Below are 12,702 nucleotides of genomic sequence, written 5' to 3'. Positions count from 1 at the left end.
GTTGACTTGAGTTAAGGCCTGAAATGTTTTTCCATTGTAGGAGGCTGGCCTGGTTTGTAGTGGGTAACTAAGGTACTTAGGCCCGTATTTATACTCCGTTTGCGCCGAATTAGCGTCGTTTTTTTCGACGCAAATTCGGCGCAAAACGAACGCCATATTTATACTTTGGCGTTAGACGCGTCTAGCGCCAAAGTATGAGAAAGAGCGTCATTTTTTTGCGTGAACGCCTTCCTTGCGTTAATGAGATGCAAGGAAGGCATTCCCGTCTAAAAAAATGACGGCGACGCAAATGCGTCGTATTTATACTCCCGGGCAAAAATCACGCCCGGGAGGTGGCGGGTCAAAAAACCCTGCATTTGCGCCACTATTTAACGCCTGGGTCAGGGTAGGCGTTAAGGGGCCTGTGGGCTCAAAATGAGCCCACAGGTGCCCTCCCCTGCCCCCAGGGACCCCCCCTGCCACCCCTGCCCACCCCAGGAGGACACCCAAGGATGGAGGGACCCACCCCAGGGACATTCAGGTAAGTTCAGGTAAGTATAATTTTTTATATTTTTTATTTTTTTTTGTGTGGCATAGGGGGGCCTTATTTGTGCCCCCCTACATGCCACTATGCCCAATGACCATGCCCAGGGGACATAAGTCCCCTGGGCATGGCCATTGGGCAAGGGGGCATGACTCCTGTCTTTACTAAGACAGGAGTCATTTAAATGGCGTCTGGGCTTCGAAAATAATGGCGCAAATCGGGTTGAGGCGATTTTTTTGCCTCAACCTGACTTGCCCCATTTTAAGACGCCCTAACGCCATTTTCCCCCTACGCCGGCGCTGCCTGGTCTACGTGGTTTTTTTCCACGCACACCAGGCAGCGCCGGTCTGCTTGCGCCGGCTAACGCCATTCCATAAATACGGCGCCCGCATGGCGCTTCAGAATGGCGTTAGACGGCGCTAAATTTTTTGACGCTAAATTGCGTTAGCGCAGTTTAGCGTCAAAAAGTATAAATATGGGCCTTACACCTTATACCAGGTACAGTAATCCCTTATTAGTGAAAGGTAGTCAGTGTCTATTAGCCAGCCTGTCTAGAGGTAGCTGTAGGCAGAGCAGCAAAGGCTGAACTAGGAGACATGCAAAGCTCTTGCAATACCACTATAGTCACACAGTACTCATACACATGAAAGACAATACTCAGTGTTACCAAAAATAAAGGTACTTTATTTTAGTGACGCAAGATCAAAAATACTTTGGAGACTATACTCCCTTAGGAGGTAAGTAAATTACACAATATATGCACTAGTAACCAAAAACAGGTAAGTAAACAGTCAGAAAATAGTGCAAATAGTGAAAATCACAATAGGTTGCAAAGGGCCTAGGCCTGGAAACTGTTGCAGTTGCTGGCAGGAGCTGAAGATACAATATTGCAGAAGTCGCCTTAGCTTCTTTGTTGCAGTTTTATAGAGTTCCTGGAGCAGTCAGTGGTTGATCCGTAGGTAGGAGATGAAGTAAAGGATGCAGAGGATTCCTGCTGGAGTCTTGCAATCTGAATCTGGAGAAACACCCAGAGAAGAGACACTAAGGCCCGTATTTATACTCCGTTTGCGCCGAATTAGCGTCGTTTTTTTTTTAAGCAAATTCGGCGCAAAACTAACGCCATATTTATACTTTGGCGTTAGACGCGTCTAGCGCAAAGTATGGGCAAATAGCGTCATTTTTTTGCGTGAACGCCTTCCTTGCGTTAATGAGATGCAAGGAAGGCGTTCCCGTCGAAAAAAATGACGGCGACGCAAATGCGTCGTATTTATACTCCCGGGCAAAAATCACGCCCGGGAGTTGGCGGGTCAAAAAACCCCGCATTTGCGCCACTATTTAACGCCTGGGTCAGGGTAGGCGTTAAGGGGCCTGTGGGCTCAAAATGAGCCCACAGGTGCCCTCCCCTGCCCCCAGGGACCCCCCCTGCCACCCCTGCCCACCCCAGGTGGACACCCAAGGATGGAGGGACCCACCCCAGGGACATTCAGGTAAGTTCAGGTAAGTATAATTTTTTATATTTTTATTTTTTTTTGGTGGCATAGGGGGGCCTTATTTGTGCCCCCCTACATGCCACTATGCCCAATGACCATGCCCAGGGGACATAAGTCCCCTGGGCATGGCCATTGGGCAAGGGGGCATGACTCCTGTCTTTACTAAGACAGGAGTCATTTAAATGGCGTCTGGGCGTCGAAAAAAATGGCGCAAATCGGGTTGAGGCGATTTTTTTGCCTCAACCTGACTTGCCCCATTTTAAGACGCCCTAACGCCATTTTCCCCCTACGCCGGCACTGCCTGGTCTACGTGTTTTTTTTCCACGCACACCAGGCAGCGCCGGTCTGCTAGCGCCGGCTAACGCCATTCCATAAATACGGCGCCCGCATGGCGCTTCAGAATGGCGTTAGACGGCGCTAAATTTTTTGACGCTAAACTGCGTTAGCGCAGTTTAGCGTCAAAAAGTATAAATATGGGCCTAAATAGCTCTGAGAGGGGGATTGTTCACTTAACCAGGTAAGCACCTATTAGAAGGGGTCTCTGACGTCACCTGATGGCACTGGTCACTCAGATGCTCCTAGAGTTCCCTGACCTTCCTGAAAACAAGATGGCAGAACCCAGGGATACTCTGGAGTAGCTCCCACCCGGGGTGGCGATGGACAGGGGAATGGCCACTCCCCTTTCCTTTGTCCAGTTTCGTGGCAGAGCAGGGACTGGAGGTCCCTGAACCAGTGTAGACTGGATTATGCAAGGAGGGCACCATCTGTGCCCTTCAAAGCATTTCCAGAGGCTCTGGGAGGATACCCCTCCCATACCTGTAACACGTATTTCCAAAGGGGGAGGGTATAACACCCATCTCCTAAAGGAAATGCATTGTTCTGCCTTCCTGGGATTGAGCTGCTTAAGCCCCAGGAGGGCAGGAGCCTGTCTGTGAGGTGGCAGCAGCTGGGGCTGCAGTGAAAACCTCAGAAGGCTGGTATAGCAGTACTGGGGGTACATAGGGGAGCCCCCAGGGGGCACTGGAATCAGTATTGGGGTACATTCCCCAGTTGTTAGACACCTTAGCTGGCCATATTTGGAGTTACCATTGTGAAACTGTACATAGGTATTGACCTATGTGCAGTGCACACTTAAAATGGTGTCCCCACACTCACGAAGTCCAGGAAAATGGGCCTGGATGACACGGGGGCACCTCTGCCAGTGCACCCAGACTTCAGGGTCTGAAGACCTGGCATGTAGGTGACTTATAAGTGACCTGGTGCAGTGAAAATGGCTGTGAAATAGTGCATGCCCTATTTCACACAGGCTGCAATGGCAGTCCTATAAAAGCCTTTGTATGGGCTCCTTATGGGTGGCAAAAGAAATGCTGCAGCCCATAAGGATCCCCTGGAATCCCAATGCCCTGGGTCCCTAAGTACCATATACAAGGGACTTATAAGGGGGTCCAGTGTGCCAATTTGGAGTGACATACTGGGTTACCAGTATGTAAGGACAAATTTGGAACCAGAGAGAGCATAAGCACTAGAGTTTTGGTTAGCAGGATCCCAGTGACACAGTCAAAGTACACTGACAAACAGGTCAAAAAGGGGTGTAACCATGCTAGAAAGAGGCTTCTTTCTCACACCATGTTTATCCTTCAACTTGGAGGTTTGCTCTTGTTGCATTTTCTGTATTTGCAGGTGCGTCTTCACAAGTCTATCGTTAATTAAAGGCCAGTAGTTAGTTTGAGATAAAGGAGTATGGGAGGGTATATTGGCAAGAATGAGAAGTAATGACTAGAACATATGAAGATGAACTCCTCCCCAAGCCCGTGGACATGGGCGGTGTCCAAAGTTGTCCTGATGTTTGGTTCATGAGATAGAAGTATAATGGGAGTTGCAAATTCCAAACTGTGTGCGGAAGGTGGAAAATTACTGGTGATAATGACTTAAAATCTTGAATGTTCTGCAAGTTCTAACGTGGTGTTTAGTTATGTGAGAAAGACCCTTTTTACCCTTTGACTACATGGGACCCATAGAGACTCAGAGAGGTGCAGATCTCCCTATTTTACCTTAGCTGAAGTGACTGCATGCTATGCCCATCTCTCACTTGCAGACGCTCTACTGAGGTTTCTGTTATGCGGACATGTTTGATTAGACGCTTTAATTCACCTTTGGTGATTCTCTACTTGGTCACCTATGAATTTTAATTTTGCCACCAATATTTAATGTGTGACTGAATGGGTTACAATGTAAATTAATCAAAAGTATTGTTGTGTTTCCCTTCCCCCTTGGAACTCCTAATCAGAGTTATCAGAACCTGAGAAACTTGAAAATGGGCTAGATACATTATCTGCTACAAGAGCACAACTCATCCTGTTGTTTTGTTCCAAAAACAGAATACCAGGCTTTAAACCTAGGTCTTCAAGTTCTACTAAAACTAAGCAACTATATGATATACATTTCCTTCCTACATTAATGTTGATTTTCTATTTTCGTTTTGTGCATTTTAACAAAGTTAACCAAAAACAAGTGAAATAATTCCTTTACAATATGCAAAGTGACAACCTTCTTCTGGAGGTCTACACAGTGTATAGACTGCTTTCTGAGGAGACATGCTGGCGCTATATATATAGAAGAAAATAATTAAACCACCAAGAAGTTCTAAAACGTTTCCATTCGAATCTTCGGTGCTCTGGTCGAAGAAGAGGTATGAGACTCCCAGCCTGGTAACTATATTGAGCAGTTGTAGAAAACTGCTTGGCGTTCCACAATAAAGAAGGAAAGTGGATGACAGTTAATGCTTTGAAGACCTCTTGTCCCTATGTCACAAGCGTCATCGGTGGCTTGGTTAGTATTTCGTTGAAAGCTTGCCAGATGCAACTTGGAAGTTAGTCACAAGAGGGCAATGTTCCCCAGCCTTTCTTTCTGTAACATTCACTTCCATATCTGGATTAAAGCAATTATATGAATTTTTGCTTCTTGGTTCGTGGCTTTAGCATGCAGAGGTCACTTCAAGGTCTACCCGGAGTAGTCCAGTCGTCACGGTGAAGCTGCAGCAACTCCATTTTGAAGAGACCTGTGAGTTTTTGTTAGTACTCCTTTAAAGGTGCAGGTATTCGGGAGCACATCTTTACCTGGCACACACAGCCCGATGCCAGAGCCAAGTGCTAGCTTGGGGGTCTCTCTGGAGAGTGTAACGAGGTACTTAAATGTATACAACCAGATAAAAGCATTGAAATGTATTCAATCAAACGGAACAACGACCATAATCCAACCCCGCTGTATTTAGAAATGAAACAAGCTTGATGCCATTGGAAAATGTATTGGAATAGAAGGATGTGTTACATACAAAACAGGTCCAGGAACAGCAGGGAATTCTGCAGAAAAATGCAGCTGTTAGCATATCACTGCTGCCTCGAAAAAGCAGGGGTGTGAAATATCGCATATTATGGCGAAATTTCATGAAATCCCAGAATAAGAATCATAAAATTATACTTTTACAGTGAAATGTGGTCCTGACAGGACTTTTTCACTCGACCACAAACTTTGCATTAAAAATAAGTCTTGTAAGGTACAGGCTGGAGATTGAGATGAACAGAACTTATTTCATGGTGAGACATTTTTTACACAAATGTGCCCCCGTGCGAAAGCATGTGAAGTTTAGAGAAATTCCCAAATTTGGCATAGAGTAATTAGAATTTCTCCTAGGTCTAAAAAAGCTATGGATACTGTAGAAAAAAATCAAGTAGGAGAATAAAAGAATTTGTGATAAAAATGTAAGCTAGTTAGAGTAGCAGAAATGCCACTCTTTCACTATCACTTAACACTTTTCAGCAACTTGGAACTTCTTACATCACAAAAAGATTACAGTTATCACACTGACAAAAATATACAGACTAAACATCTAAATGTCAGTTTGGGTAAATGAAACAAAATCAAAGTGGTTGTAAAAAGAGGGTCTACAGCTATAAGTACGAGGCTAGGAGTGTAGAAGGGACGTGATGCCACAGAACAAGTAGGTACTAAAATAGCAGGAGTGCCACAGAAAAAAAAATCAAATGTAAGAGTAGCAAGGACATCACAGAAATGGAATAGCAGAGGTGACACAGAAAACACAAACAGTAGAGTAGTAGGGGTGGGCGACACCATGGAAGCAAGAAATTGAAAACCAGGAGGCATATTTATACTTTGTTTGTGCCAGATTTGCGTCATTTTTTAACGCAAATGCAGTGCAAACTTAACTCCATATTTATATTCTGGCGCTAGACATGAGTTAAAGTAATTTTTTTGCCTGCGGAAAACTACCTTGTGTCAATGAGATGCAAGTTAGGCGTTCTGGGGCAAAAAATGACTCTAAGGCCCTAGCGCCTTATTTATCCTCCTGTGCAAAAATCACGCACGGGGAGGAGGGGTCAAACAAAGGTGCAAAGCTTGCTTTGCACCATTTTTTAACGCCTGTGTCAGGGCAGGCATTAGGAGACCTTTTTGCCTAATTCCATAGTGTAACATCATGGAATAAGCCCACAGGTGCCCTCCCCAGACCCTAGTGACCCCCCCACCCACACCAGAGGGACAGCTTAAGATGGGGGACCCCATCCTAGGTAGGTATAGGTAAGTGCAGGTAAGTATTTTTTTTTAAGTGCCATTGGGGGCCCTGAAATGGCGCTGGGTGTAATGGCCATGCCCAGGGGACCCTGGTCCCCTGTGCTAGCCATTGGGGTGGTTGGGGTGGTTGGTGGCATGACTCCTGTCTTTTCTAAAACAGAAGTCATGTGGTATGGATAGTTTTGTGTCAGAAAATTACTCTAGGCAGGTTAGAGTCATTTATTTTTATACTAATCTGCCTAATGTCATTTTTTGTTGTAAAACCCCCATCTTCCATACCGCCAGCCCCACCCGATTGGCATCATTTTATTTTACGCTAGCCTACCCTTTGCACCGGCTTGCACCATTCCATAAATATGGTGCTCGGCTGGTGCACAGAAATAGTGCAAGCAGTGCTAAACGTTTTGGTGCAAAACGTCATTAGTGTAGTTTTGCACCAAAAACTATAAATCAGAGCCCAGGTGTGTCTCAGAAAAATAATTTCTAGAATAGTAGAATGTGCCACAGAAAAAAGAAGGTACATGGGCCCCCCAGAAAAAGTGGTACAGGAATAGCAGGGGTGACAGCGGTTACTAGTTGAGGCACTACAGAAAAAAGCAAGTACTGTTACAGCAGATGACTATTCAGGAAACAAAGCAGTAGGAAAAGTGATATATTGGCAGGGGATTCCAAAGGAAAAAGTAGACAAAAACCGGTGGGGATTTACATATGTTTTTTTTTCTCTTTTTAATGCTATTCAACAACCACTTCCAGGAGTACTTCTGGAAAGCTGTGGTAGGTGTAGGCTTCCATGTATATTTTTGAAATGTCCTGTGACTTTTCTTAAAGTCACTTAGGCCCACTGTGTAAAGCTGTCACTGTCACAGCAAAAATAGTCTCGGATGTGAAAAAATATTATTTTCCAATCAGAAAGCCAGTCGCCTAAACTCCAGAAAGTCGAGAGATAATCAGTTCTCCTTTCCATCCTAGAAGGGGATTTCTACAGGGGAACTGGGTAAGGGAGGAGTTTCAGAATGTCTACACACATGGATGTTTGTGGGTATTCCTCAACACCCAATGTAAAACCCATCTTAGAATTCCCACATTTCCATCCCTTCAGTGGGATTTAGTACTATGGATTGCTCCACACTTGTGGTTGAGAAATACAATTCAAAATATTAATTTAATTTACAGCCACCAGGAAACACTTTTGAGGCAGGTGTAAAATAAGGTTAATCCAATCATAAACTTACATGTTTGATTGAATTTACCTTTATTAGCAGACTCCAAAGACTAAGGGCCGTATTTATACTCCGTTTGCGCCGAATTTGCGTCGTTTTTTTCGACGCAAATTCGACGCTAAACTAACGCCAACTAACGCCATATTTATACTATGGCGTTAGAGGCGAATAGCGCCAAAGTTCCCGGAATGTGCGTCATTTTTTAGCGTGAACCCCTTCCTTGCGTTAATGATATGCAAGGGAGGCGTTCCCGTCTAAAAAATGACTCCCAGGCCTTTACGTGGTATTTATACTCCCGGGCAAAAGAGACGCCCGGGAGTGGGCGTGGCTAAAAACGGCGCATTTGCGCCGCTTTTTAACGCCTGGGTCAGGCATGGCGTTAAGGGACAAGTGGGCTCAAAATGAGCCCAGAGTGCCCTCCCCTGCCCCCAGGGACCCCCCCTGCCACCCTTGCCCACCCCAGGAGGACACCCAAGGCTGGAGGGACCCACCCCAGGGACATTCAGGTAAGTATTTTTTTAAATAATTTTTTTTGGCATAGGGGGGCCTGATTTGTGCCCCCCTACATGCCACTATGCCCAATGACCATGCCCAGGGGACAGAAGTCCCCTGGGCATGGCCATTGGGCAAGGGGGCATGACTCCTATCTTTACAATGATAGGAGTCATGTTGATGGGGGATGGGCGTCGAAAATAAATGGCGCAAGTCGGGTTACGACGATTTTTTCGACGTAACCTGACTTGCCCCATTTTAAGACGCCCATGCGCCATTTTCCCCCTACGCCGGCGCTGCCTGGTGTACGTGGTTTTTCTCGCGCACACCAGGCAGCGCCGGTCTGCTTGCGCCGGCTAACGCCATTCAATAAATACGGCGCCCGCATGGCGCTTCAGAATGGCGTTAGCCGGCGCAAAACTTTTTGACGCTAAACTGCGTTAGCGCAGTTTAGCGTCAAAAAGTATAAATATGGGCCTAAAAGTAGTAGGAGGCTCCGCAGAAAAAAAAGAAGTGCTGGTAACCAGATGTGCCACAGAGAAAAATTGCGGAACGTGCCACAGAAGACGTAGACACTGGAGAAGCAGGATGTGCCATAGGTTAGCAAGCAGAGGTGTTAAGCGTTCTGAGGTGACCAACCTTTGACAGTTAAGTAATATAGACAATACCGTAATAAATATATAAACTACAGAACGTGCTGAAAAAAGAGAAGTAAAATAGTCAGAAGTCCAGCTGGAAAAAAATACTAAATAAGCGGAACGATACACAGAAAAGGCAGAACCTGGAATAGCAGGAGCTGCCTAACAAAACACAATCATTAAAAAAGCAGCTTTTCGCCAAGTGTAAGCACGTGCACAGAAACCATGAAAGCCAGAAAAACATGGGCATGTCAGCCAAATGTAAAATAAGAGGTAGTCTAATAATGGCATCATCACTACAATATCACATTTACTTTCTGCTCTTCGGAAAAAACAGTTTCCCTCATAGAGGTATTCACCCATCCATTCATTTATGTTACAGATGACCAGTTTAGTTAATTTCTACCCCCCTCTTCTCCAACCTGGTTTGCTGGCTAGATGGTTTGGATGATTTGGAGCCCTCCTCAGCCATGGGAACGACAATCTTCTCAGCCACATCAGTCAGCACTGAGAAGGTTGGATCAACTATAAACTCAATGAAACCTGTAGAGGAGATCGAGAAAGTTATGGAACTTTTGTTGTTGGATGAAGCAGTTTAAGTTTGCTTTTACTAGCACTTCATGCTCGATTTTCATAAATAACACAAAGAGCCCTGCAGACAGTTTCCGTGTTTTATGAATCGCAATAATTGGTAGCATGCGACACAAAGACTAGTATACTCACCTACGACATTGTGTATATTAAGTGCAACAACTTATTAACAATTTATGTCTAATTGAATGTGGTACATAGGACAATATTAGTACATAGTACAATGTGATCCCGCTCTTTCAAGGGGGGTTGAAAATCAAGTAATGTGGCCATTCACCCAAAGAAGGCGCCTGAAGAGTGACCATTCTCAACAAATGGGAAAAAACACAAAATGTGCTTTTTACCACCTGTTGAGAATGGTCACTCTGCAGACCTCTTGGTGCAGAGAATAACCTGGGAAGACTTCCAACAACTGTACAAAAGGTTTTGAATAACACTGAGTTTGCCATTTATTTTTATTTGGTTATCCCGAAGAAAAAAACGGTATTAATATTCATAAGGAAGACATGGAGGATTGAAAAGGTAACAAGAGAGCCCACTTCCTATATGTACCAGTGGTTCAATTAGTTAACTATTAGGTGAATTACTGTGGGCCAGATGTATCAAAGTGTTTTGCGATCGTGAATAGCCCAAAGGGCAGTTTGCGTTCTCAAAAACTGCGTTTTGGTATGTAACAAATCCAATTTGCGATTTGGTAACTTGTTACCGAATCGTAAATTGGATTTGCAACTACATACCGATTCGGTATTAGGAAGGGGCATGTCAAGGGCGTTCCTTCCTGATACCGAATGGCCGAGGTATGTATGATTATTTTGGGACCGTAAATGTGGTCGCAAAACAATTGCAGTTACCACCAATTTCAAATTGGGCATAACCCATTCACAAAGGGGAAGGGGTCTCCAAGGGACCCCTTCCCCTTTGTGAATGCATGTGAAAAAATATTTAATAGCAGGCAGTGGTCCCAGGGACCACTGCCTACTCTTAAAAAATTAAAAGAAAACTTTTCATTTTTCTTTTTTAAATGCATCCCGTTTTCCTTTATGGAAAACGGGCTGCATTTTAAAGAAATCTGATTGCTTTATTGAAAAGCAATCACAGACATGGTGGTCTGCTGTTCCCAGCATGTCACCATCCCTGTGATTGTAACCATTCGTATGCATATTAATGAGGTAGGTCTATTTGCGAGCCCCTGCGAATCGCAGTATGAAACTCCTGGAGTTTCATACATTCCAAAAGCGATTACTTAATTGCCATTCGCAGAAAATCACAATTAGGTAATCGCTATTGGAAATAATTATACATCTGACCCTATGAGATTGCACATTGTTCTACTTCCATACATTGTAGTACTGGTGCAACCACACCTAGGGCAGTATGGAGATAAGTTTGCACACTTGGCACACTTCCCTTGCAAAGCTTTTAGCAGACACTAGAGCATGGAACATGAAATTTTAGCTTCCCATTTCTAATGCACATTGTTAAAGAAACTATTAAGATTTTTAGGTAGGTCCTTAATATTGCAAATCTGCAGTCAGATGGAATTCTTCTGTGAGCAATGAAATACGGCTCACTCTAGTGTCTGGAGAACAGATATTAAATCAGCTTAAACTCTAATTGGAATCTTGTCATAGGTGGATGTCATGGAGGAGGAGCATGGGAGTCCATGCCAAGCGTGCTGAACAGTGCCCTGGGTGTGAATCAGTAAATTGGGACAATGTCTGATGAGCAACTGCAAGGACTGCATCCAGTTATATGGATTTTCTAGACATCTAACTGATTTCTCTGAGGTTGATACCCTGGAAGAACATAGAAGCTCCCACTGGGATTATGAAGCTCTGCCCTAGGAATGGAGGACAGTCTCCAGCAAGTGGCATGAGAAAAATAAGCAAGTGTTACATATCAAGGCCTTCAACCTAGCTATGGGAGAGTGCTATGGGTGCTCTCACTGAGCAGTCTATGCCAGCAAGAGCCTAGGAATACTTAGGAGGCGTAGCAACCTTGCCATGATAAGGAGGGTGGCCTCAGGGGGTTGCCCTTGGGGTTCTGCTCCATAGAGCCCAAGTTCAACGTTATCTCATCCTAAGGTGCACAACACCAAGGTCCGAATGGACTGCACAGAGCGCAATGCCAGCTAAAGCTTGGTCTCTGTCTTAGGACAATACTGGATGTCTCAATCAGCACTTGACATACCATGTGTCCAAGTGGGATTGCTAGGTCCTGCGCATTTTGGGGTGCTGATTGCTATCCTGAAACATAGTTCATTTTTCCTGGACTATTTGGTCCCGGTTATGAAATCATGGAGGAATTAAATATTGGAGTTAGATGATTAGCCGTCCTGCCATCTGCCACACCGCCCCTGATTGATGGCCCAATACCCTACAGCCACCAACAAGATGACCTAACCACCTGGAGGCCAGAAGGTTCAAGACTCTAACTTCACTTGGGCTTGTTCCTGTGAGGCCACAATTCAGATAGCTATGGACTCCTGAAACACAGGGCTCCATGAGCTTGCCACACCCCAGGTGTTCAAGAGTATGAGGTAGTTCCCGTTATGCACAGGGTCCCTGAGAAGGATTGGGGAACTGGCACAGGGAGTCATATTCCTACTGGGGGGAGGGACACTTTACTGACTCTAGCAGAGAGTGACAGAGAAAAGGGTTCCCCCCTGGTGGACGTCCTGGATATAGAGTGTAGAGACATCCCAGAAGAGTATGGGTTGAGTGTCAGGGACAGGCAGATACTGTCTCACCAGTCTCAAGAGGGTGACATAGAGTGCTTTTCCAAGGCTGAGTTACTGGGTGGTTGGGTGAAGGGTACTGTGGTTAATACATGTGAAGGGCAGAGTGATGTAATTGCTGGAGAGCATATGTCTGGTCCTTATTTTCCAGAGCTACGCCAACACCAGGTGGAGTGTGAGTTCTCTGACCCCAGGGAACTTACAGTGGAGGCAGACTTTTGGGTGAGTGCCAGAGAGTCTGAAGAGGCATTTGGGGGTGCTCCGGAAGGGAGTGGTCTAGGTGGTTCCCGACCAAGTGAGGTGGGAGAGGATTGTAGTGTCCCAGGTAGGTCTCAGAGCCTAACCTGTACCGTAGGGCCACCTTTTGAGGGAAGCCCCGCAGTGTCAGAAGGACTTGGGGGGATGACTGTAGACAGCATCCCAA

General features: G+C 45.2%; 1 protein-coding gene across 3 annotated transcripts in view; it reads right to left on the bottom strand.

The window, feature by feature from the left end:
• Window positions 1–12,702, bottom strand: part of PDE1B (phosphodiesterase 1B) — a 1,852,897-nt gene that overhangs the window by 39,143 nt on the left and 1,801,052 nt on the right. For all 3 annotated transcript variants that reach the window (XM_069231031.1, XM_069231030.1, XM_069231029.1), the window contains one exon: window positions 9,373–9,493. In XM_069231031.1, the coding sequence (XP_069087132.1) occupies window positions 9,373–9,493 (121 nt within the window). The remainder of the gene's footprint in view (window positions 1–9,372; window positions 9,494–12,702) is intronic.

Source organism: Pleurodeles waltl, chromosome 4_2 (genome assembly GCF_031143425.1).
Source record: "Pleurodeles waltl isolate 20211129_DDA chromosome 4_2, aPleWal1.hap1.20221129, whole genome shotgun sequence".
Taxonomy (NCBI): domain Eukaryota; kingdom Metazoa; phylum Chordata; class Amphibia; order Caudata; family Salamandridae; genus Pleurodeles; species Pleurodeles waltl.
Note: the sequence above shows the minus strand (reverse complement) of the source record. Positions and strands in the feature narration are given on the sequence as shown.